Below are 27745 nucleotides of genomic sequence, written 5' to 3'. Positions count from 1 at the left end.
TGAATTTATGAAATCGCTTCAATCATTTGTAATAGCCCTGTACGTCGAACGCGCTAGCTAACACCAATTTGAACATTATAAGGGTAGTGATGCTTGTTCTTCGTGATAACGTCCTGACACAACGATCCTTTGATTTCCACATGTACTACTAACTGGCGCTGCAGTTTCATCTGAATTTTGAAGGTTATCTTTCACTTAAACAAAGTTTTCAGATGTTCGGACTCGTTTTGGATAGTTTTACAATGATCTGCTTGTTGTCTATATTATGTCGTCATAAAATACCGAAACGACTTTTCAGAACAGTTTTATTTTCGTTACTTTGTAGCTTTGCAATCTGTTTTATCTTACTGATGGGAGTGTTACTCTGGCGGTTGAGGTGACTGACTCATGGATCAAGGAGTCTGTTGGTTTATGGTACACACTGTAACCCAAGGAGCCACCTTCTTTGGTTTGAACCCGTCCGTGATAAGCCTGTTTCGGTAAACGCTGAGGTGATGTGAACACACAGCACATAAGATACATATTTTAAATTGTTTGGTGACTTAATCGCTTCCTTTACAGCAATACTGCCACTTGCTAAAAGTATTTTTTTCCGACTAGTATGTGTCACTGTTAGCCAATTCCCATAAATTTTTTGAATTAATATAGTTTCACAATATGAATCATCCTTACGGATACTATATACAGCATTGAATTTGCATTGAAGATTACTTTAATATGATTCCTTCCATTCCAGTGCCACTGAGCCTTTCCGGCATTCTGATCTAGATACAAATTTCAGTATTAAGAAAACTCTTATTCGTAAACATGAACGAAAAACTGAACTGAAAGCTATTTATCGACACACAGTAAAAAGTAAATGTCGAAATGGCAATAACAGTGACATCGAGCGATAGCGAAGTGCAGTCAAAAATAATGATTTAACAATGGAAAAACGATTGACTGTTTCCGCGCTGAAGTGAATGCTCCGGACCGCGTCGACTGTTTTCATTCGGTTGTTTCCATCACTATTAAAAGGTACTATAGCATTTTTCCCGGTTTCGTATTGAAGCTGTGAATCTGAACACATGTGGACTCAAATTTCTGAAGACGTAGTGTATAGCGATACCTGAGCTGTGTACAAACGGCATAGTTTCATTAATGACCGACCTTGTTTCTTATGCTGTCTATTTTGTTTGCTAGCAAACAGCTGCTTGACATGAGTAATCTTCAGCTTGCTCCGACATGCCAGAAGCTGTAGAATCAACAGGACATATCGCATGTTAATGACGCTAATAGCAGCGAGAAAGTATCCACAAATCTACTGCACAGCTGTTACTCGCAAGGCCGTCTCAGCATATACACAACGACTGATAATTTATATGGACCTAACGCGACACTGCCGAGATTTATACCGGCATGTACGTTGTTAAAGTCGCTGTCGCCACGTCACCATCTCCCGTCCTCGACACACGCTACGCTTTCCTCCCCCCAACACTATATCCAAGCAATACTACTATCTCACGTAACCGAGAGTGAGCAGTCGGTGAAGGTTGGCGCACGCTGCCCCTTTCGTTAAAGGCTACCGACTGAGGGGGAAAATCCTCAATAAAAATAGTTTCAACAGCACCGCTTATTATAGAGGAAGATCTTAAATACGAAATTCAATATTTTATCGCTGCACATCCTCGCCTTGTGTTCGACGCTTAAGTATAGCGTCCAAGTCACCAGATTATTTTGCTGAGAAATACCGATAATGAGAAGGCTACTTACACACAAATCTAGAACGTATATAATGCAGTAGTAATTATATACTGAGCATCTGTAGTAAGTTTTAACCATTTCCAGAATAAAGTTTCAAGTTTTAATCGGTTCATAAATCTTACTGAAACTCTATTTGCCTATTTAATTAAAAAAACAGATATGAGGTCATTAGGTATCATTGCCTCTCGTGTTTGTTCGAATTATGCTTTCTCTCAATACCTCGTACAAGCTATGAGACAAGTTGCAAAGCTCTCTTCCTTCAGTAAATTTCTGGAGCTGTTTTCTAACAGATCAGCACTTGAAGCGTCCTGGCAGATTAAAGCTGTGTACCGGACCGAGGCTCGAACTCGGGACCTTTGCCTCTCGCGTGCAAGTGCTGTACCAACTGAGCTACCCAAGCACGACGCGCAACCCGTCATCACAGCTTCAGTTCTGCCAGTACCTCGTCTCCTACGTTCCAAACTTCACAGAAGCTCTTCTGCGAACCTTGCAGAACTATTACTCCTGGAAGAAAGGATATTGCGGCGACATGGCTTAGCCACAGCCTGGGGGATTTACCAGAATTATATTGTCACTCTGCAGAGGAGTGTGCACTGATATGAAACTTCCTGGCAGATTTAAACTGTGTGCCGGATCGAGACTCGAACTCGGGACGTTTGCTTTTCGCGGGGAAGTGCTCTACCAACTGAGCGACCCAAGCACGACACACGACCCGTCATCACAGCGTCAATTCTGCCAGTACCTCGTCTTCTGCCTTCCAGACTTCACAGAGTCTCGGTCAGGCAAACAGTTTTAACCTGCCAGGAAGTTTCATATCAGCGCATACTCCGCTGCAGAGTGAAAATAGCATTCTGGAGATCAGCACTTGTCCCCATGTTGCAACCAGTGTTCAAGAGTTCTCCCGCTAACTACAGATACTGCTTCCTCCTTGGTTGCCATTCCTAACACCGTTCGAGTATGTCTAGGATTTCGTAGTTGGTCGACACATCTTTAACATTTGTACAGGAGGTAGTAAAATTCAACTTTTTACTCGGATAAACAATCATAAGAATGAAATTCCTCAGGGACTATTAATTACCTGTTTGACACCCCAACGTGTAGAGTCTCTCTTTAGTTGTCCTGGAAGCTCCGCGAAGTCCTGATTTCGGCCATGTAACATTTTATTATTATGAGCATTTAATCCCTTCTTTGTATCAGTAAAGATCCTATATGGACTAAATTTCATTCATTTGTGAGAATTTCTTCAAATTTTATTGTTACCAACGGCATAACGTCAAAAATCGTCGAGGTAATGCCTAAAGTAGAAAGGATACACGATCCCCGAGTTTTGTAAGGCTGGACAACGATATGTCACTGGAAGATTACTGCCTACGAGTGTATCGCAGAAAATATTACTGGACATAATGTGAGAGCTTGGATGACACTTGACAAAATTATACTTACTGGCGCGGAAGGCTTCTTCCTGAAGACGGCGACTGGTGTCCATGATGAACATCACATTGATGCCAATCGTTATTAGGAGCACGACGACGAGCAGGGCCTACAAACAGTCAAGTTCCAAGTTATCCAGGCATTAGTCATCTACCTAAGAACACGTTACACTAAGGCAGCAACAACAGAAATATTATCTGACTTCTTTAAAAATAATATTTACCTTGAATATTTTCGTTAGAATGCGTTTCCGATTTAGCGGACGTGTTATTACTGTCTGTGGACTGTAGAGTCCATGGCTTCGCTTTGGAACGAAAGGCTGAGCGCGCGGATTTGGCTGCCACGACTCCATAGCCTTCAGCTTGTTATTATAACAAGCCAACCTGTACAGAAATAGGAAGGAATACATGAGAGTACAACACTGAGAAATATCTTTACCTAAATTTTGTATTGTTAAGTCATTTTGTTGGGCTTTGATATCGAGGTTGTTAAAAACGGACCTCAGCCTAGCTGAAAATGAAAATGGATGTGAATGGGTTGCGACGTTTTTGAAAGAACTATTCCGCTGTCTCCCTGAAACTATTTGGGAATAGTACGGAAAATATAAACAAGAATTATAGGACAAACGTTTCGGCACGGCGCCTCCCTAATAAGCGTACAATGATTTTTAATTTTCGAGTGAATGGTTCGGTGCAGAGTACCTCTGGCTCAGTGGGTAAATTTTGCGAGCAGTGATTGGCCATGAGGACTATTGACATACGAGGACTATTCGGAAAGAAAGATCCTATCGGTCGCGAAATGGAAACCGCACTGAAAATCAAGAACGCTTTATTTGCGACAGTTTGCAACACAAAAAAATGGTTCAAATGGCTCTGAGCACTATGGGACTTAACATCTATGGTCATCAGTCCCCTAGAACTTAGAACTACTTAAACCTAACTAACCTAAGGACATCACACAACACCCAGTCATCACGAGGCAGAGAAAATCCCTGATCCCGCCGGGAATCGAACCCGGGAACCCGGGCGTGGGAAGCGAGAACGCTACCGCACGATCATGAGCTGCGGACGTTTGCAACACATTCCAGTTACTTCTCTAGATAGTCTCCGCTCTGACTTAGACAAATGTCTAACGTAAAATGGTTCAAATGGCTTTAAGCACTACGCGACTTAACATCTGAGATCATCAGTCCCGTAGACTTAGAACTACTTAAACCTAACTAACCTAAGGACATCACCCACAGCCATGCCCGAGGCAGGATTCTAACCTGCGACCGTAGCAGCAGCTCGGTTCCAGACTGAAGCGCCTAGAACCGCTCGGCCACATCGGCCGGCTTCCCCTTGTAAGTAGGAGCAGAGTTTATCTAGAGAAGTGGCTGTAATGTGCGTTGTACCAACTTAGCAATACTCTCGTCATAGAAGGCAGCTGCCTATGCTTTCCGCCACTTCACTACGGTGGTCTGCAATTCGTTGTCCGTGTCAGAATGTTGTCTTCGTAGCCAGCGGTTCATGGGAGCAGAGGTGAACATCAGAGTGAGCCAAGTCCTCGCTGTATGGTGCCTGATCACTGATCAAACACTTCCCATCGTAAACGCTGCAGGGGCGTCCTCATTGCCCCAACAGTGTGCGGACGATAGTTGTCAGGTGAAACCTCTCAGCTGGCACCCATGCTTGGCGGGAGACACTATTGTTGTAGGCATCTTTACATGTTCATTGTGTGCTGAGATCTGAAAAGAGCGTCATGGTGCGTTCGTCAGGCATACCAGAGACACTGCCCAACACACCTGTGCAAAACTTCATTGGATTTTCACTGTCGTTTCCACTTCGCGACCGGTCGGAACTTACTTTCCGAATGGTCCTCGTATATGGAAGCAGATCTTTACAAGTTTTCCAGTTGTCAATGCACATTGTCTTACAATTTGTTTAATTTTCTGTCCTAGCTGCGTTTACATTTGAGTTGATGGTGACTGCTTACGAACGTATTTGTTCCTTTTGTAACCATTACCTGAGTGGTACACACTTGAACATTCTGTGTTCTTGATGCTACTACCTGCCATAGGCAACAGACGATTCAGTGTGTAATTTTTAGTAGCTTCAAGAACACGAATGTTCAAATGTGAACTGTTGCGAGCAGTTCGAAATGTAAATCCTGTAGTATGAAATTATTTCATTAATCACATGAGAACTACTCAGGAAGGTGAACAAATATGTTCGAAACTAGTCGTTATTAACACAAATGTTAAAGCATTAAGACAAAAATAAAGGAGTAGTGATATTAAATAAAGTTACTGGTTTTTCTGCCAACGAAACGTTGTAATTCGATAAAAGTGCGTGGAGCTTTCTTAGAGATGAAATGAACAGTGAACGCAAAGAGCTAAATCAAAATGGATGAGGCATGTAAGGAAACAGAAAAAGAAAGAAAAAGGACGTGGCCTATAGACTGACAAAGTGTGCGGTGCGGATGGGAAAGCACTGTTTAGTACAGATCTCTACAATGGAGAAGATCCGCGCCGAAGTGCAATAGAAGAAGACGGACAAGAGAAAGAAAAAAGAAGAGGTGGAGGAGGAGGAGGAGGAGGAGGAGGAGGAGAAGGAGAAGGAAGAGGAAAATGAAAGACGATTAGGTTTTAACATTCTGTCGACGACGAGGTCATTAGGGACGGACCACAGGCTCGAATTGAGGATGGATGGGATAAGAAATTGGCTGTGACCTTTTCTAATAAACCAATTCGGCATTTGCCGTAAGCAATTCATGGAAATCGTGGAAAATCGTAATTTGTATAGCTGGATCGGAAACTGTGCTTCGGTCGTCCAGAACGTGTGTCCAGTGTCTTATTACCGCTCCACCTTGCTTAGTATGGAAATGAGCGTTTGGCGTCATTGGCCGGGAGGCCCCTTGCGGGGCAGGTCCGGCGGCCTTGTTGCACGTCTTATTACATTCGACGCCACATTGGACGACCTGCGCCCCGGATGGGGATGAAATGATGATGAAGACAGCACAACACCCAGTCCCTGAGCGGAGAAAATCCCCGACCCAGCCGGGAATCGAACCCGGGCCCGTAGGACGGCAATCCATCACGCTGACCACTCAGTTATCGGGGCGGACACCTTGCTTGGTAGGAGGCGGTTAATGCGGAAGAAACCTGCGACTGAATGATGTAGTCGGAATTTGACAGAACACTTAGTGATCTGAGGTCAAAGACGTCAGTGGAAGTCAATGACACATCTTTGGCGTTAATAATACAGGTATCGAGACTGGAAAGTTACTGCATCAAGTATTAAAAAAATCTATAAATCTGGAGAGCTACAATAAGAGTTTCAGAATAATATCATTACACTATCGAATAAGACACGAGCGGATAAATGCGGGAAGTGTCGAACGATCAAACACATTGTAACATTTATGGCTCTTGGAACCATTGTTTGTTCCTACTGATTACATCTGACGTGAGTTGAGTGAGGCTACAGTAGTAGACGTATAGCGTGACAAGGTGGAACAACGCAACTATGACATATGCTGTTACCTTGATGAAGCGCTCGTGGGGAAGTGAACCGACAGAAAGTACTTGAGTTCTGATTGGGAACGCGCCAAATGGCTTATTTTAATTTATGGATAATAACTAAATTAATCTTCAGATACAGTCTAAAATGGCATAGCAAACCCTCGCAGTACTGCATTGTTATGACACATAAGAATATTATTTTATAGTTAATTTTATGCAAACAATTGTGCGACCCATTCTTGAGTACAGTTCGAGTGTTTGGGATCTGCCGGATTAAAGAAAGACATACAAACAATTCAGAGGCGTGCTGCTAGAATTTTTACCGCTAAGTTCGAACAGCACGCAAGTATTACGGAGATGGTTCGTGAACTCAAAAGAGAATCTTTGGAGGGAAGACGACGCTCTTTCCGCGAGGCACTATTGCGGAAATTTAGAGAACCGGCACTTGAGGCAGACTGCACAATGATTCTATTGCTGCCAATGTATATTTCACGTAAGGACCACGAAGATGAGAAATTAGGGCTCGTACGCAGGCTTTTAGAAAATGGTTTTCCCCTCTTTCTATTGGCGAATGGAACAGGAAAGGAAATTAGTAATGATAAGTGGTATCCTCCGCCACGCACTGTACGGTGTCTTGCGGAGTATGTATGTAGATGTAAACACATGAATCATTTCGTGCGTCATCTGCAGTGTAAGGAATGACGGCCAAAGAATCAGTGTTAAATGCGATGACATGGCGTTAGGAAGCGCGCGGTTAAGCTCGGTCATCCGTGAGCAAAGCAGGTTACATTATGAACTTAGGAGTGTTTAATTTTGTCGTTTGTAAAGGAGCTGTTCCCCATGACATGATCTATCTCCCATTGACTTTTAATGCAAAGACCTTGAAACGCCCTGTAGAAGAACAGAAAAAAATGAAGTGAGACTGCACGACGATTATCTCCGTTCAGTGAGAGTAAAGGTACCAGTAAAGCCAGTAAGGAACTCATCATTTTACTAAAATACTGGAACAAAACTGTTTGAATCTAAAGGTATGACCAGCAACATATGAAAACCGGAATTCGAGACAGACTCTCCTACTTGATCACTTAGGCAACGTGAAGTCTTAATGGGCAGCCAAATCAGTGCCATCGCACTTTACATAAAATATGTAAAATCTGATCAATGTTTTTCTTCAGTTTAACGGGAAAATTACTTTTTGAAATACTCTTAACTTTTTTATTGTTTTATAATAAAAAATGAATAAAATATTATAAATGTTCTCGAACATAGTTTTCAGTATCGGTTGTGCGAGATATACAACTATTTGCGGTTTGAAAGATTTCCGAGCACCAAACAATGATTGGACGTATCCTGTACCACGAGGGGCCCTATATCAGTCTGCAGGTTGACAGCAACTGTTCTGTCAGTGGCGGCACGCCTATCTGGTAAAACACCCCCATCCTCGCCTTTGCACGACTCATTGCCATAGCGGGCCTTGCACCTATCCCGAAGAGAAATGGCGTGTTTCAGTCCGAATTTACAAGGGGAGGCCACGAAGTTCGGATCACGGCTTTACTTCAAACTTTTTGCACTTTTAGTAGTCCATTACGACAACTACTTACGCAATTTCGAGAAAATCGCGAGAGAAGTTTTACGCGTTGAATATGTACTGGCGCGTTGGGACTCTGAGTACGAGGTGGCGGCGGTCAAGTGGCAGACTGACTTTAGGCAGCGGCGAGACAGGACGCTTTGTTTGTGTCCCGCCTGTCGCAGTTCGTAGTAATAGACGGCAAATCATCGAGTAAAACGGAAGTGATATCAGGTGTTCCCCAGGGAAGCGTCCTGGGACCTCTGCTGTTCCTGATCTATATAAATGACCTGGGTGACAATCTGAGGAGTTCTTTTAGGTTATTCGCAGATGATGCTGTAATTTACCGTCTAGTAAGGTCATCCGAAGACCAGTATCAGTTGCAAAGCGATTTAGAAAAGATTGCTGTATGGTGTGGCAGGTGGCAGTTGACGCTAAATAACGAAAAGTGTGAGGTGATCCACATGAGTTCCAAAAGAAATCCGTTGGAATCGATTACTCGATAAATAGTACAATTCTCAAGGCTGTCAATTCAACTAAGTACCTGAGTGTCAAAATTACGAACAACTTCAGTTGGAAAGACCACATAGATAATATTGTGGGGAAGGTGAGCCAAAGGTTGCGTTTCATTGGCAGGACACTTAGAAGATGCAACAAGTCCACTAAAGAGACAGCTTACACTACACTCGTTCGTCCTCTGTTAGAATATTGCTGCGCGGTGTGGGATCCTTACCAGGTGGGATTGACGGAGGACATCGAAAGGGTGCAAAAAAGGGCAGCTCGTTTTGCATTATCACGTAATAGGGGAGAGAGTGTGGCAGACATGATACGCGAATTGGGATGGAAGTCATTACAGCAAAGAAGTTTTTCGTCGCGGCGAGATCTACACTCCTGGAAATGGAAAAAAGAACACATTGACACCGGTGCGTCAGACCCACCATACTTGCTCCGGACACTGCGAGAGGGCTGTACAAGCAATGCTCACACGCACGGCACAGCGGACACACCAGGAACCGCGGTGTTGGCCGTCGAATGGCGCTAACTGCGCAGCATTTGTGCACCGCCGCCGTCAGTGTCAGCCAGTTTGCCGTGGCATACGGAGCTCCATCGCAGTCTTTAACACTGGTAGCATGCCGCGACAGCGTGGACGTGAACCGTATGTGCAGTTGACGGACTTTGAGTGAGGGCGTATAGTGGGCATGCGGGAGGCCGGGTGGACGTACCGCCGAATTGCTCAACACGTGGGGCGTGAGGTCTCCACAGTACATCGATGTTGTCGCCAGTGGTCGGCGGAAGGTGCACGTGCCCGTCGACCTGGGACCGGACCGCAGCGACACACGGATGCACGCCAAGACCGTAGGATCCTACGCAGTGCCGTAGGGGACCGCACCGCCACTTCCCAGCAAATTAGGGACACTGTTGCTCCTGGGGTATCGGCGAGGACCATTCGCAACCGTCTCCATGAAGCTGGGCTACGGTCCCGCACACCGTTAGGCCGTCTTCCGCTCACGCCCCAACATCGTGCAGCCCGCCTCCAGTGGTGTCGCGACAGGCGTGAATGGAGGGACGAATGGAGACGTGTCGTCTTCAGCGATGAGAGTCGCTTCTGCCTTGGTGCCAATGATGGTCGTATGCGTGTTTGGCGCCGTGCAGGTGAGCGCCACAATCAGGACTGCATACGACCGAGGCACACAGGGCCAACACCCGGCATCATGGTGTGGGGAGCGATCTCCTACACTGGCCGTACACCACTGGTGATCGTCGAGGGGACACTGAATAGTGCACGGTACATCCAAACCGTCATCGAACCCATCGTTCTACCATTCCTAGACCGGCAAGGGAACTTGCTGTTCCAACAGGACAATGCACGTCCGCATGTATCCTGTGCCACCCAACGTGCTCTAGAAGGTGTAAGTCAACTACCCTGGCCAGCAAGATCTCCGGATCTGTCCCCCATTGAGCATGTTTGGGACTGGATGAAGCGTCATCTCACGCAGTCTGCACGTCCAGCACGAACGCTGGTCCAACTGAGGCGCCAGGTGGAAATGGCATGGCAAGCCGTTCCACAGGACTACATCCAGCATCTCTACGATCGTCTCCATGGGAGAATAGCAGCCTGCATTGCTGCGAAAGGTGGATATACACTGTACTAGTGCCGACATTGTGCATGCTCTGTTGCCTGTGTCTATGTGCCTGTGGTTCTGTCAGTGTGATCATGTGATGTATCTGACCCCAGGAATGTGTCAATAAAGTTTCCCCTTCCTGGGACAATGAATTCACGGTGTTCTTATTTCAATTTCCAGGAGTGTATTTACGAAATTTTAGTCACCAACTTTCTCCTCCGAATGCGAAAATATTTTGTTGAGCCCAACCTACATAGGCAGGAATGATCATCAAAATAAAATAAGAGAAATCAGAGCTCGAACAGAAAGATTTAGGTGTTCGTTTTTCCCGCGCGCTGTTCGGGAGTGGAATGGTAGAGAGATAGTATGGTTGTGGTTCGATGAACCCTCTGCCAAGCACTTAAATGTGAATTGCAGAGTAGTCATGTAGATGTAGATGTAGATGTCGTGCAGCACCCGCGAGTGTTTCCGGTTTACCTTATCGCCGCAGTAAGTATGTCCCTCTTTCGAGAGCGCCATGGCGCACTCGTACCACCAGCCCATAATTAAGGTCTCCTTCAGAGAGGACCACGTAAGACCTCGAACACATGAAACCGAACATTTTATCCGGGACGATCTTCATATTGCACCTCAAGGCATTATTGAGGTCCAATTATCAATTACTAGCAGCGTCATCTATATCAATCTGATGAATGAGAATATGCGCAGATGAGCTGGTGATCTCAACTTTAGGCACTCTGACGACCATATAGGTGCTGTCATAATAGACCACGCTGGATTTTGCCCCCCCCCCCCCCCCCCCCACACTCTGCAGGTCTTCGAGCTCCCTTTAGAAATCCCACCAGACGTTGCGATTACAGCGTTCAAAACGTACAGTTACGTCATAAGCCTAGTGACTGAAAAGTGGCAAACGTTTGAGACATAGCACGTCTTAAACGGTATGCGGCAAATCAAGACTGAACTGGCAAAGCACGCGCCGTTCTACTTGGTTATTGAGGGTTGCACGGCCATCGTCATGTACGATGAACAGCCGCGTACTTGTGCTGTTTGCGGCCAGGAAGACCATGTCCGATGGGCATATATCTAGCGAAGAATGCTTCAGACACCGGTCGGAGAGGTTGCACCTCTGCGACGCTCACTATACTCCCCCTCACCTACTCGGCGACTTCGAAAGCCCAGGACACATCCCGCCGGCGTCTATGGTCGACGATAGCGCGGTGGACCATACACCTCCTTCCACATTGTCTCCGGCCGAACTGCCTAAAGGAAAACAACCACTCGCACCCACAGACTGACCTTCTTGAGAAGACTGATGTCGAATCAGGAGTTCTACTGACTTCTCCGTTCCTCCCGGCAGGGGCAGCGTCGGATGACTGCCGCCCACTTTCCAACATGGAACAACATGTCCGCAGTCAACGGTCCCCGCGAAAACGCAAGAAGTGGCGCCGTACGCCATCTGACGATTGCCTTCTTCGAATGCATGGTTAGCACTCTGGACTCGCAATCGGGAGGACGACGGTACAAACCCGTGTCCGGCCACCCACACTTAGGCTTTCCGTGAGAACCCTAAATCGCTCCAGGCAAATGCCGGGATAGTTCCATTGAAAGGGCAGGGCCGATTTCCTTCCCCATCCTTCAATCAATTCGAGCTTCTGCTCCGTCTCTAATAACCTCGATGTAGACGGGACGCTAAACCCTAATCTTCCTTCGCAGAGTGGCTGAACGGTTCTAGGGGCTACAGTCTGGAACCGGGCGACCGCTGCGGTCTTAGGTTCGAATCCTGCCTCGGGCATGGATTTGTGTGATGTCCTTAGGTTAGTTAGGTTTAAGAAGTTCTAAGTTGTAGAGGACTGATGACCTCAGAATTTAAGTCCCATAGTGCTCAGAGCCATTTGAACCTAATCCATTTTGAACCTAATCTTCCTTCCTTCCTTCCTTCCCCTTGTCAGAGCCAAGTCTCCGTGCAGGAGCTGATGTACAGCGTGGTAGGCGATGCAAAAAATCTCTGACTTTCGTGGGGACGTTTTTCACTTATTCAGGCAAAATGATGTGTGTTTAATCGAAAAAGTCATTTTTCTTAAAATAAAAGCTGTGCAGAATTTTGAGGTTCTCGTGAAGCATTCTGAGGGTTATTTATATGTTTATTTATTTATATTTTTTATATTTCAAGGTTATGACTAGGTCATAATCGAATCTCTCTTTTTTACCCGCAAATTGAATCTCACTGCTCTAGAACATTGCGCAGTTCAAGCAATGGCGAATCGCGGGTGTAACTGTGGAGTTGCTACACGATCATTGGTCTGATTAGCTCCTATTTCTTGGTGTCCAGCCGAGTGGAAGATTCAATTCTTTTCGGCCGTTTACCTATCGTTTTCTCGAGGTTTCACGGTCTTAGGTGTCCCCGCACTTCGCAGCGCCGGGCGAAGACGACTCGATCAGTCTTAGAAATACTGTGCGAAAGAATGGAAGCACCATTTCAGCTGTACACATGAAAATACATCTCTCACGAAGAATTTTTCGAATTTCTGGAGAACAAATTCCACCCAATCAGTTTCAATCGCAACAGTTTCCCGTTGCTCAAACGTTTCTCTTGTTAACAGAAACGGGGCACTTTTTGTGAGTGCGCAAAGACTTGACGAGTAGTGACATTTGTAAGCAGTCTTCCCCAGTTGCCGGCTGCAGTGGCCGAGCTGTTGTAGGCGCTTCAGTCTGGAACCGCGCGACCGTTACGGTCGCAGGTTCGACTCCTGCCTCGGGCATGGATGTGTGTGATGTCCTTAGGTTAGTTAGGTTTAAATAGTTCTAAGTTCTGGGGGACTGATGACCTCAGATGTTAAGTTCCATAGTGCTCAGAGCCATTTTGAATCTTCCCCAGTTTCGTCAAAAGTTACGTCTCGCTTGATTAGAGAAAACGATCCAGTCTTTCAGAGTGCGTTGCAACGTCCACCAGCCCTCCTGGAAGGAACGAAAAATTCTGACTCAAACATCAGCTTAGAATGTTCCGTGAAATATATGAGAGAATATCTCAGAGTCATGTCATCTACAATGGTTAGATTCCATTTGCAAGTTCAACAAAAGCAATAATGACGGATGAATTTGTGATGAATTCGTATGAGCTAAACACACAGTGGTACAGTGCCTCCATCATAGGCTCACAGTCAATGAAGAGATGATCTGTTTAAGTGTGTGTAGTTTGTTCGGAGTGGTAAAGACTGAATAGGAGAGATAAATGAGTCAGAATAATGCTAAAAAATTCAAAATCTGCAGATTATATGAGAACGTGAAACTCGGTTATGACCAACAGCACTGCGTCATTGAAAACCTGGCAAAAGGGGAAAATGCAAAGAAATACAGCTGAACCTCTAGCTTTTGCTCACTGATGTCAGTACTTGGCGACGAAATGATAATCTCAGAATGTACTAAGAGTCCCAGAGCCTTAGCTGCTGAAGAGTGCTAGCAGTTCCTGCTTGGTACGCATTACAAAACCAAAGTCTGTGCAGTTATGTCCTGCCGTAAGAGCGAGTTAAGGCAGCACTCCAGCAAGGTCTGAAGTGACGAACAACAGGGAGTACCACAGTTACATTCGGTGGATAACACTTTACGTGCCAACAACCTGAAGATTGGTGCGGAAATTTGTGGGAATGAAAGAAGAATCAGTTTCCTCGTGAGACGCCATGTGCCGGAGTAGTAGTGTTTTGGGTCGAGGTTGTGCACTGCGATTGGTCGATTGCCCTGCATTGTGCGCAGATAATAACATAACACCGTCATGAATAATAATTACACTTGGCGTTACTATACAAATATCTTTATATTTTGTTATTGGAAATCTCTTCATTTAAAACTTTTTAGTAGTTGGGTAGTCCGTGCCATTTCTGTCTATCTACTCCATAGCCCAGAATCATTCTTATTTTTCTCTTTTTTCTATATTTTTTTCTTTCTATTTCTTTCTTTTCGTATAAATATTAGTAAAATTAAGTAACTCTGGTTTTACAAGCCGTATAGTAAACTATTTATAAAATACGAGAAAGTGTACTTAACGTGCAGGATGGTAATAGTTAAACTTTCGCTACCTGAGCTAGTGTAACCAGAAAACTATTTGCCGTATAGATACCAATCTGTACAGAATGATGTTCAGACTGTGGGCTGCAGGATTTGCGATGTTAGTAGTGTTTGTGTCATGATTTGTCGTTAGGCGCCGGTACTGGTACGGCGACGTTGGGTTGAAACACAAGCACCAGTGTGCGTTTAAGTTGTCATCGTGAGTCTGGACAAGGTGAGGAGGGATTTACTCATAAGGCGGTTTTACCAAAACAAGAGCGACAGTGCTGCTATCTTCCCGAGTGTCGACTCATGAAAGGAATACGGAGGGGTCCTCTTCCCGCACCGTGGTTGAGGAACACGATTCGGAAGTTCGAATTAATTGGCGATTTCGGAATTGTTTCAGGGATAGGGCAACGGCCAATTTCACCACAAATTGTTGAAGAAGTTACTGTTGTCATTGCTGAGAATGCTGGACGCAGTGTGCGATCTTCAAGTAGTGCACGAGCTGTACCATGACAGCTGAACATTCCATGGTTCACTATTCGGAAAGTACAGCGAACAATTGTGAAATTGTGTATCTAGTGTGGTTCCAGTCTGTTGTGGATGGTCGTCACACTGAGCAACGTTTGTAACCGGCAAGGTAAACATGGACCAGAATTAACAACGGTTACCTTTCATGTGAAAATTAAAATGTGTTTCATTCAATGGTTTATTCGTCCTTACAAATGTTTCCACAATGTTTCGTTGTCCTACGATCACTCGTTTTTAATGTGGGCCCTCCGAAGTAGCGAAAGTTTAATTATAATCACCCTGTGTATTGCAGATAGTAATAATAAAAAATAATAATAACAATAATAATTGTGAAATAACGCCTGCATTAGTTTCTAGGGAGTGTAAAAACAGCAATTAATGAAATAAAATAAATACCATGAGCTTTGAAAATGACGTAACGCGCGTATAAGAAAATATTTGCACTAGCAACGATTAAAGCCTTCACAGTGGGTGACGGTAATCTATTGAGACGTATTTATTTGAACTGCAGAGAGCAGAACATGTAAAAAAAGTAAAAAACTATGTAACCACTGAGATTTCCGCAGTCACTTTTGAAATACTGACCGGAAGCGTCTGTTTTGGGGACGAGGAGCGGAGAGTAGTTCTTTGACAATACCAGTCGGCGCCCGAAGAACCTAAAACAGTCGGCCCCTGGTAATGACGCAAAAAATTCATGTACAGAGAAGTTAGAAAAGAAGAGCGAGAGCCACTAAACTCTCCGAAAGCAGTACACGAAACAAAAATTACGGAGCTTTTACACCGGCCCGCATCTCGTGGTCGTGCGGTAGCGTTCTCGCTTCCCACGCCCGGGTTCCCGGGTTCGATTCCCGGCGGGGTCAGGGATTTTCTCTGCCTCGTGATGGCTGGGTGTTGTGTGTTGTCCTTAGGTTAGTTAGGTTTAAGTAGTTCTAAGTTCTAGGGGACTTATGACCACAGCAGTTGAGTCCCATAGTGCTCAGAGCCATTTGAACCATTTTGAACTTTTACACCGTGTCTTGAAAAGGAACACTAAATATGTGTGGGTAACTCAAAATGAAGTTCCTTGCTGAGCCGTACGTATGCGATGCACGCACTGACTGATGACGCGGCTTTCACTTGCGACTGTTCAACAAAATCACACTCCAGTGGTTCTATAATAATCGAAATTCCTTGATTGACATACATTTTCCAACACCGTTTCTCTGTAAATATTCGATGGGTTAGATTGCAATCAGTTAAACCCATCTGATTGCCTACGGAACCGTCGAATAATGAACACATTAATATATTTAATATGAAATGCGCTTCCGCTATTATTGAAAGGTATTTACTGCTGATATAAAACAGTGTGTGCTTCTTCGGCATAACTGGAAAGCAAGACATTTTGTGTGTTACACGGCGATTAAATCTAAAACTCCACCGCGGCGGTCACATTCATTGAGCATCAGAATTACTTTATCTTATTCCATTAAATTTGGACGTGTCCCGGTAAGAGCAATACGACGTCTACTAAGTAAACAAAAAGGCAACAGACCAGCTGGACCCTTGAATTTTCAAAACAGTTATCCTCTAACAAATACAAAAAAAATAACACAGAATACCTACACGTACTGTCGTGGACAGTGTTTTGTTATTGGGGATTTTAGAATATATATTTGTGGAAAACGGAAAACTGACACTTCTAAGGCGTGACGTATTTGCACAGGGCACTGCCAGAGGGCACTAATTCAAAGCATCTTGCAGCGGGCGAAGTACGAAAGATATTGAGCATGAAAAGATTTAGTTCATAACCGTATTTCACAATATGGAAGACTGGTTTTCGAATATCATTTTGGGTTAGGATGGCAACGAAGAAGAAATTAACTGCAATTAACTGAATTTAAGCGATATCGTTCTGTGGGCTTGTAGGGGACTAGATGGTCTTTCAGAAGAATTGGCCTTGAAGTTAGATATGAGTTGTCAGATGTGATCAGTGTTGGTGGCTACGGACGGTAACGGTTTGCAGATGCACACCTGAGTCGCGGCATCAGGCGAAAAGCCATTGTCGATCGCATGGCGATCGCAGCACAAATTAGGATGAATGTCTGCACATGAATTGGTACGCAACAAGAAGCACGTGGAACCATATGGTAAAACTATGTTAAGAGCATGCGTGCCGTTTGCGAGGCATTTTCTCACTCTTGACTACCCCGTAGTTCAACTCCCGTGGTCTAGTGACCGATGAAACTAGAGGTATCAATGGCACAAACATGTGTTTAATGATGAAAGAAGATTTTGTCTTGGCATCATGAAGCTCATTTGCGAGAGCACCATCTTATAAGCAAGCACAAGCTACCGCCGTGTGTCAAGCAGCAGAGTACAGGACCAACTCCGGACATCATGGTGTGGCCTACTGTGACGAAACATCTTTGATTATTATTGATGAAGGGACGACAAAGAGTGCAGAATACACTCAGAACAACATCCTAAAGTGCTAGGGAGACGTGCTCTCCCTGAAGTATAGTTTCCGCGCACACATTTCTCGGTTTGCTCGACAAATTATCGAAGATATTCGTCAAATGTTCTGACCAGTGCTATGAACAATCCATCTTGAGACTAAGCATGTGTAGGATCTGACAGTATAGCGTCTGGTATTGTCTGATTTGATCTACTTTACCAACCACATCCCTTCACCATGTGCGACAACAAATGGACGTAACATAGCAGACTGTCTACCAAGATGATATTCAGCACTTCTGTGGTGGTATTTACATACATCTGAGAACTGCACTGCAGCTACAGGAGGTTGTACAAGAAAATTAAATTGTTGTGCAACACGTCTTCCCATAGGTGTATGGCCCTGTGATTATTGTATGATATTACAATAGAATTTCATTCATGTTGGGTTATTACGTAAATGATTTCATTTTGCACTAGCGTATAATTTTAAAAAAAAATATGTCTAATTATTCAATTATTTTTTAATCGGAGTCAAAATTAACACCGCAAAGCGCACACATAAATAGCTTGTATGCACTCTCTCTTTTGTTAATTTATATTTTATATAAACATTTAAACAACTATAATTTCATACTTTTTGATGGTGCTAGTGGAGGTGATTTGACATTTCTTTCCCCCAACCTGCCAATGAACTGGCAAGCGTGTAACTATGTGTGGACGACTGATTTAATGCATTTATGTTGTATGAATAAGTATGGAATGACAGGAGGGAAATAATGTTCAAATGTGTGTGAATTCCTAAGGGACCAATCTGCTGAGATCATCGGACCCTAGACTTACACACCGCTTAAACTAACTTATGCTAAGAACAACACACACACCCATGCCCGAGGGAGGACTCGAACCTCCGGCGGGAGGGGCCGCGCAATCACTGACATGGCGCCCCAAACCACGCGGCAACTCTGCGCGGCGGGGAAATAATAAAACTTCGTGTCGGCACATGGTCTATTCCCCTCAGACAGAACCAAGGACGCTGTGAAAGTCAGCATTCCGTCTAATGGGCAGATCACCTAGGACACAATCTTATGCCCTACCATCATAAACCCGCAAGAGGTTAAATATATACTGCAGGCCAGTTTGGCATAAACTGCTGTCGAGGTACTGTTCCCTGCCTCTTTCCTCCTAATATCATTCAGATTTTGATAATGAATACGTTTTCCGCCACTAGAATTCGAACAAGCTACTTGTGGATACATTAGAACCATGTTACAGCCGTTGGAAACTAGCTCACGGCATCATGTTTTAATTTTACACTTACTGAAACATCGACATAGTTTTGTATGACATTTTTGCTCCAATTTGTAAGTAGCTCTGTTTGCCTAGTTTCACACTTTGTTGTTTTAAGTGCGAACTTATTTATCACCCAGTGACAAACAAGCTGTGAAAACGATCACTTGGCTGGCTTCAAAGTCATAAGATATCCTACAGATTGAGGATGTAGTAAATCGATTTTAAAATTGCTATAGGAAGACATGATTTTGGTTCATATAAAATCTTGCAAATCATTACATTTTGTGTTAAGCAAAACAAATTGGCTACTAAATTAGTAAGAAACTGTTGTTTTCTAGGAAAAATACTTAAAAAATTAGAGAACATCAATGTTGTAATATTCATTAGCGAGATCTCTAGTGGTAACCATATCATTACAATGGTATGGTTGCTGTAAGAGGGAAGCCAGGTTAATTGTGTGCTGCAGCTATGTACAGACGTTGGGTCTTGCATGAATCTGTGGTAGTCAGAAGGCTGTAACATTTATAAATGTACAAGTACTAGTGGAATACGGCAATGAAGATAAAATAGTCACATAACACAGATTTAAGTTGGTGAGTCTAATTTCTGCTTCAAATAGAGATTAGTTATACACTACTGGCCATTAAAATTGCTACACCACGAAGATGACGTGCTATAAACGCAAAATTTAACCGACAGGAAGAAGATGCTGTGATATGCAAATGATTAGCTTTTCAGAGCATTCACACAAGGCTAGCGCCGGTGGCGACACCTACAACGTGCAGACATGAGGAAAGTTTCAAACCGATTTCTCATGCACAAACAGCAGTTGACCAGCGTTGCCTGGTGAAACGTTGTTGTGGCGCCTCATGTAAGGAGGAGAAATGCGTACCATCACGTTTACGACTTTGATAAAGGTCGGATTGCAGACTATAGCAATTGCGGTTTATCGTATCGCGACACTGCTGCTCGCGTTCGTCGAGATCCAATGGCTGTTAGCAGAATATGGAATCGGTGGGTTCAGGAGGGTAATACGGAACGCCGTGCTGGATCCCAACTGCCTCGTATTACTAGCAGTTGAGATGACAGGCATCTTATCCGCATGGTTGTAACGGATCGTACAGCCACGTCTCGATCCCTGAGTCAACAGATGGGGACGTTTGCAAGACAACAACCATCTGTACGAACAGTTCGACGACGTTTGCAGCAGCATGGACTATCAGCTCGGAGACCATGGCTGCGGTTACCCTTGACGCTGCATCACAGACACGAGTGACGGCGATGGTGTACTCAACGACAAACCTGGGTGCACGAATGGCAAAACGTCATTTTTTTGGATGAATCCAGGTTCTGTTTACAGCATCACGATGGTCGCATCCGTGTTTGGCGACATCACGGTGAACGCATATTGGAAGCGTGTATTCGTCATCGCCATACTTGCGTATCAGCCAGCGTGATAGTATGGGGTGCCATTGGTTACACGTCTCGGTCACCTCTCGTTCGCATTGACGGCACTTTGAACAGTGGACATTACATTTCAGATGTGTTACGACCCGTGGCTCTACTCTTCATTCGATCCCTGCGAAACCCTACATTTCAGAAGAATAATACACGACCGCATGTTGCAGGTCCTGTACGGGCCTTTCTGGATACAGAAAATGTTCGACTGCTGCCCTGGGCAGCACATTCTCCAGATCTCTCACCAATTGAAAACGTCTGGTCAATGGTGGCCGAGCAACTGGCTCGTCACAATACGCCAGTCACTACTCTTGATGAACTATGGTATCGTGTAGAAGCTGCTTGGGCAGCTGTACCTGTACACGCCATCCAAGCTCTGTTTGACTCAATGCCCGGGTGTATCAAGGCCGTTATTACGGCCAGAGGTGGTTGTTCTGGGTACTGATTTCTCAGGATCTATGCACCCAAATTGCGTGAAAATGTAATCACATGTGAGTTCTAGTATAATATATTTGTCCAATGAATACCCATATATCATCTGCATTTCTTGTTGGTGTAGCAATTTTAATGGCCAGTAGTGTAATTAAACTTTCGCTATTTGAGAGGGCTCCCATGAAAAACAATTTGTGGCGCAATTCCCAAAACCCCAGTTCAGTGTAACCTCCGAATCATATTCTGCAACCCTGGTGCGGGAAAAGACCTTTCAGTATTCCTTCAGTGCGTCGATACTCGTGAAGAGCAGCAGCACTATTGCTCTTGTTTTGCTAAAACAGTTTAAAAGTAAAGCCCTCCTATCTTGTCTGGACCAGTGTTGACTCTCTGCAACTGTAATCCACACTGATGCTCGTGTTTCAACCCTACGTGGCCCTGCCAGAACCGACATTTAATGGCAACGCACGACACTACTAACAGTGCAAATCAGGGCCGGCGCAAGCCCAAGTGCCGCCCCCCCCCCCCCCCGCCACCATTTTTTTTCTTTTACAAAACGTTTGTGGAATTTTATTTAAACAAATCTGTAGGAAATGTCAGCAATCAATCGCAATTTTTGTTTTTACTTTTCAGATCTACCTACGTTTCGGCCACTGAGTGGTAGGTCTCAAAGCTTTTAATATGTACTTACATCTAAACCTTCATGTTGACAGTTACGTTCAGTATGACGGGTTAGGTTAGGTTAGGATAGGTTAGGTTAGGTTAGGTTAGGTTAGAACTCGAAGCATTGAGAATAGCCACACTGTGCCCGAAATCTACGTAGATCTGGGAAATAAAAACAAAAATTGAGACTGATTGGTGACATTCTCTACAGATTTGTACAAAACAGTCGCTGGACACCAGCTCAAAAATGGAGTCAAACCTGATTCAATTTGCTTTAAATGTTCAGAAATGTAAAGTTGTGCGCTTCACAAAACGGAAAAATGTAGTATCTTATGTCTATAATATTAGTAGTCGCATTTGGAACCGGTCACCACCTACAAATACCTAGGTGTAACACTTTGTAGGAATATGAAATGGAATGATCACATAGATTCAGTCATGGGTAAAGCAGGTGGTAGTCTTCGGTTTATTGGTAGAATACTGGCAAAGTGTAATCAGTCTACAAAGGAGATCGCTGGCAAATCACTTGTGCGACCCATTCTGAAATATTGTTCAGGCGTGTGGGACTCGTACCAAATAGGACTAGCAGGGGATATTGAACAAAATGGTTCAAATGGCTCTGAGCACTATGGGACTTAACAGCTATGGTCATCAGTCCCCTAGAACTTAGAACTACTGAAACCTAACTAACCTAAGGACAGCACACAACACCCAGCCACCACGAGGCAGAGAAAATCCCTGACCCCGCCGGGAATCGAACCCGGGAACCCTATATTGAACATATACAGAGAAGGGTAGCACGAATGGTGACAGGTTCGTTTGATGCGTGGGAGAGCATCACAGAGATGCTGAAGAAACTGACTGGCAGACTCTGTAAGATAGACGTAAACTATCCTGGGAAACCCTACTTAAGTTTCAAGAACTGGCTTTAAATGATAACTCTAGGAACATACTAAAACCCCCTACATATCGCTCACATAGGAATCGTGACGACAAGATTAGATTAATTACAGCACACACAGATGCACTTTTTTACTGCGCTCAGTACGCGAATGGAACAGGAAGAAATCGTAATAACTGGTACAGCGGGAGGTACCCTCTGCCACGCACTTCACAATGGTTTTCAGAGTATAGATGTAGGTGTAGATGTAGAGTGGCTGCGAGTAACTAACTTTTAACTAGTTAAATTGGAATCATGGTGTTCTCGCGCTTTCAGGAACTACATCTTATTCAACTAAAAAAATGTTAAAATGTGTGTGAAATATTATGGGACGTAACTGCTAAGGCCATCAGTCCCTAAGCTTACGCACTACTTAACCTAAATTATCCTAAGGACAAACACACAAAACCATGCCCGAGGGAGGACTCGAACCTCCGCCGGGACCAGCCACACGGTCCATGACTGCAGCGCCTGAGACCGCTCGGCCAATCCCGCGCGGAATGAACTTACAGTTAACGTAAATAAAAAATTTTCAATGATTGTGAACAGATAATGTATTCAACGGAAAACAAAATATATTTACAATTTAACGATAATTTGGTTTGAACAATAATATTTACAATAACTATTTAATGTTGAACAACGCAGTAAATAACCAAGACACTGATCATAATATAAAAATTTGAGAAAATACCAGACAAATCGAACCTTCCTGGCTTTTGCTTGTGCAAACTCTTTCACACGATCTGTGTAATTTAAGTCCTCTGGAAGCTCGCGCTCAATCGATATTGTTGCAAGATCATTCAAATGAGTTTGGCTCATCGCTGATCGGAGGTATGTCTTCATCGATTTCAGTTTTGAGAAACTCCTCTGTCCACTCGCAACTGTCAATGGGAGTGTTAGGAGAATTCTCAGAGTAATAGTAACATTAGGGCAAGCCGGCCGAAGTGGCCGTGCGGTTAAAGGCGCTGCAGTCTGGAACCGCAAGACCGCTACGGTCGCAGGTTCGAATCCTGCCTCGGGCATGGATGTTTGTGATGTCCTTAGGTTAATTAGGTTTAACTAGTTCTAAGTTCTAGGGGACTAATGACCACAGCAGTTGAGTCCCATAGTGCTCAGAGCCATTTTGAACCATTAGGGCAAAAATTATGTCTTCCTATAAACTTCAGAACCTCTTTTGGACCTATTCCAGGTTTCAACAATGTTGAAAGCAATTTTAGTGCTTCCCTCAACTCCAGTGCATCAACGTCGCTTGACTCGTGATCTTGTAAAATCACTGCGAAGTTTCGACACTTTGAGTCCAGGCTGTCAGGAGGTGCATTCTTCAGCTCGCCGATGTCGTAGAGAAAATCAAAATAATCACAATGAGATTTCAGTTGATTGACTCTCTCATCCGAAGATGTGGTTACTATATCTAATAGATAATAGTAAAATTCAATCTTGTAACGTTTTGTTGTGTCATCTAATTTCTTATTCCTTCCTTCATAGGTAAAGTGGGCTTCTTACTTCGTCGCCGGGAAACACTTATCCGTGGTAACTTTAGATCTTCTAGCGCTAATTCTGTAGCCAATTCTTTGGAATCCGTCAAGAAAGAGACAAACTTTTCTTCTGTTCTGTAGGTCACAAAATATGCTTTCGTTTTTTCAAGCATTTCCACGGCCTCAGAAACATTTATGACAATGGTCTGGAGGGTCTTCCTGGCGACACTGATGTGAAACAGAACGTCGTACCAGATTACCAGAGAAGTGAGAAAGGAGTAATTTTTTATTTGATTCGCAAGTGACATTGTTTCGTGAACGGTCATGCCATCGAATTCTTCTGATACCTGAGCCAGTGCATCATAAACGCCTCCAATTTGAAACCTCAGGGGAGTAAGTGCATCGGTGCGACTTTCCCACGTAGTATCGCTCAGTGGCTTCAGCGACAGGTTAGGCAGATACTTCTTCGAGTCATCTCAACGTCGAACGGAGGACGAGAAGAAGTCATACAAGCGTTTCACTGTCGAAAACATGGAAACAGCACATTTAGAAGACAAAGCGGCAGCGTTTACAACATGATTCAATGAGTGACTGCTACATGGTACATAAAATGCTCTCTTGTTCATGTCAGAAATTCTTTTCTTGAGACCAGACTTCTTTCCTTTCATGTTTGCTCCATTGTCGTATCCTTGCCCTCTCATACTACACAATAGGATTTTTTTATCTTCCAAGAACTTGAGTACGACCTGCGTCAAAGTGGAGTTTGAAGTATCGGGCACTGGAAGAAATCCCAGCAAATGCTCCCGAATTCGGACATCGTATACCCCGTCGAGTCTTGTCTCCTGGACGAAACGTACCACAACTGTTATCTACTCAAATTTTGAAATATCTGGTGTGCAGTCCAGAATTATACTATAATACTTTATAGATTTCATCATTAATAGAATGTTGTTGGTTATAGATGATCCAATAAGACGAATTATTTCATTGTGTGTTTCTTTTCCAAGATAATGTTTACCCTTGTTCTCACCTTGCTTTGTTCTGTGCAGGTGCTCCATCATCACAGTGTCGAACTTTTCGAATAATTCAACGAGTTTCAAGAAGTTTCCGTTGTCAGGCTGAAAGAGTGTATCTGTACTTCCTCTCAAAGGCAGACATTGCCGACCCAGGAAATGAATTATTGCTATTAAGCGCTCAAGAACATTTTTCCAATGTTCGCTTTCAGTATTCAGAAGCCTCTGATGATGGGCGTCGACAGTTAGTGACTTTTCAGTCCCTCGGAAAACACGATCCACTTTTTATGTGAATTCAAATGTTCGGTAGACTTCCCGTGACTTTCGAGATACGAAGCAAGGTGCCGCCAGTCGCTTGTACCGTTCTTTGCAATTTTTTCTGCAGATGACGAAAAAAGTTTGCAACAAAAGCAGAACACAGCATCCTTGTTCTTTGAGTACACCAACCAATGTCTATCTGCTTCTTCTAAATTCTTCAAAGAATTGCTGTAGTGCACAGGGCTGAAACGCCGGTTGTCCGCGTTTTTTAGGACATTCTTCAGCTCCCATAATTCGCTCGGGAGGACCTCGCATGACCAAAGTCGTTCGAATTAAGTCGATAATAATTTCCGGCCATCTTCCGGGATCTGAGTCAATTGTGTCGTTCAGTTTAGGCTCGCCTTCAATCCCTTCTCCGGTGGTGAGTACCTCGGCTGATGTTCCTCCGGTATTTTCCGAATCGGGTCGCCTAATTTCAGTTCTGCCTGATGTTTCAATCTCTGCTTTCGTCACAAAGCAGGTCTTGAGTCCAGACGAGGTCTGTTTAACACGTTGTGGATGGCCCACCGTCAGCATTGCTACTGTATGCGCTGGTCGCAGTACTGTGTTCGTCAACTTTCTGGTTATGTCCTATAGATAAAGATCTAGCTGCAGTAGCTCCACTAGTTTTTGTACTTTCAGGATCTATTTTTCCACCTACGCCACTGCTAGGTCGTTCTCTCTTTGGCTTGAAATATCGTTGTAATGCATCCTTTTGCTTCTTATCGTCATCTTCCTTCAGCGTCCGTCTTTTCCTATATTCACTGCCAGACAGTCTTTTCCCACCGTCGGTCTGTTTCGATCCAGCCTGTAAAGAACGATTACGTTAAACTAACTGTTGATGTCGGTGTACTAACTTTATTTGCAACACACTTCGCTGACAATATCCTGATATTCCACTGCACGTAAACGGAAAATTATATTACTGTAAGATACACTGTTCAGGAGATGAAATCATAAGAATTGAGCAGCGTGAAATCGAAATTTCAGGCGGAATTTCACTACAGACGCAGGTGAAACGGTCAAAGAGTGGGGCGGAAGACAACGGAGAGAGGAGAATAAGGAGATGGAGTAACATAATAATGTAATAAATACACACTCGTACATCGACGGGTACTACTGCTAGTCGAAATTTATTAACTCACTGCACTGCGGTTGTTCATTTCAAAGAACTGACACTCGACATCTGTCGTAATTTCCATGTGTCACTTCTTTCCTGTCTGATTATGGAATAAGGGGTAACAAATTAGTCATCGCCGTATCACTTCACTTTTCTTCGCTTTAGTTTCATTCTAGCTATTGGGACGACGCGTGCTTATTTGGCGACTTGCCAGTTTTTGAAGTAACAGATCATAAGAAACATTTTCCTATTCTGCAATCTTGAAGGAGAAAAATTCTAACTTATGAGTAACGTGCATGCGCAATACTAATTGTACATTATATGAAAAGCACTTAACTATTACATCCCAAGTTGCATCAATTCGGACGCACCAATTGTTCTGTTCTTACGAAACGCAATGAAAGTGCTTCTGACCAATCCTGACTCCCTCGGCCAACTACCGAAACGAATTCTGTAGTTTTCGTTGTAGAGAACGCAACAATACCTATTGCCTCAAAGGCGAAGTGGTGACGTGGCAGTGCCAGGAACTAGGTCACGTGATGAGGTACAGTGAGGCTATGGTTAAACTAGCGCCCAAGAAGAAGAAGAAGCAAGAAGCTCACAGTAAGTATGTGACCGATGATATGGATAAATGTATTATCAGGCAGCAATTTCTATGGCATTACGAACAATAGAAAGAAATACGAACTTTGCTAAAACTGTACAACTTTTGTCCAACAGAAATGAGCTTCAGAGCTAGCAAGGAGACCCTTAGAAGCAATGTTCTGTCTATGGATTTTCGTTTTAGAAGGTGTCAAAATTAATGTTTTGTTTTGTGCGGACGAGAGGGCATTGTTGCTTAAATACCATACTTTCTCAGGTTTTCATCAGAATCAAAGCGACCAGTAGTTTACTAAGATGAGACGTGGATTCACATGCATTCTGCAGCAAATAAATGTTAGAAAAGTGATAGTGTGCGATTAGTATTGTGAAAAAACGTGCCGGTCAGAGTTTAATTGTTGTTCATGCAGGGGGAGACAGGTGTTTCGTGGCTCAAAAACCAAAACGTCCGACTATCACTCAGAAACGGATAGCAAAAATGTTCAAAAATACGTCGAAACCCAACTTATGCCAGGCTTATTAGCAATGTCTTTATCCCTTGTAATTGCTCGCAGCGTATTTACCCATTCGGAATACTTCTATCAATTGTAGGTGTTGACATGTAATGTTCAATCTTTTTTTCCCATGATGCGGGAAGAATAAAACACTCGGAAACTGCCATTGAAGGGCTTAGCAAAATTGCTTCAGGCTTAAGATGTAACCGCAGTATCGAACATTGCATTCGAATTTCCAAATTAGATTTCGTCTTCTGCAAAATAAGTTGTGAGTAAATGCATGGCGCGTAACAGGCTGGCAGCGCTGCACTTCGCGACCGCTACGGTCGCAGGTTCGAATCCTGCCTCCGGCATGGATGTGTGTGATGTCCTTAGGTTAGTTAGGTTTAAGTAGTTCTACGTTCTAGGGGACTTATGACCACAGATGTTGAGTCCCATAGTGCTCAGAGCCATTTGAAGCGCTGCACTCATAAGACTACTGGCGTGTACGCCAGACTGCTTCCCCCTCTCTGTTCCTCCGGTGTAAACACGACGGTGCTGCCACAGTGGCGAGGAAGAAATTAGTCCTCCTCCCTCCTCTTGTTCA

The 27745-nt window shown here is 44.0% G+C and overlaps 1 protein-coding gene across 4 annotated transcripts in view; it reads right to left on the bottom strand.

Moving 5' to 3' along the window:
- Positions 1 to 27745, bottom strand: part of LOC126185203 (protein O-linked-mannose beta-1,2-N-acetylglucosaminyltransferase 1-like) — an 842885-nt gene that overhangs the window by 68156 nt on the left and 746984 nt on the right. For all 4 annotated transcript variants that reach the window (XM_049928081.1, XM_049928083.1, XM_049928084.1 and 1 more), the window contains 2 exons: positions 3398 to 3557; positions 3187 to 3283 (listed from right to left, as the gene is read on the bottom strand). In XM_049928081.1, coding sequence (XP_049784038.1) covers positions 3187 to 3283; positions 3398 to 3526 — 226 coding nt within the window. In that variant the 5' untranslated portion in view covers positions 3527 to 3557. The remainder of the gene's footprint in view (positions 1 to 3186; positions 3284 to 3397; positions 3558 to 27745) is intronic.

Source organism: Schistocerca cancellata, chromosome 4, assembly GCF_023864275.1.
Source record: "Schistocerca cancellata isolate TAMUIC-IGC-003103 chromosome 4, iqSchCanc2.1, whole genome shotgun sequence".
NCBI lineage: Eukaryota > Metazoa > Arthropoda > Insecta > Orthoptera > Acrididae > Schistocerca > Schistocerca cancellata.
This window is presented reverse-complemented; position numbering and strand designations above follow the sequence as displayed.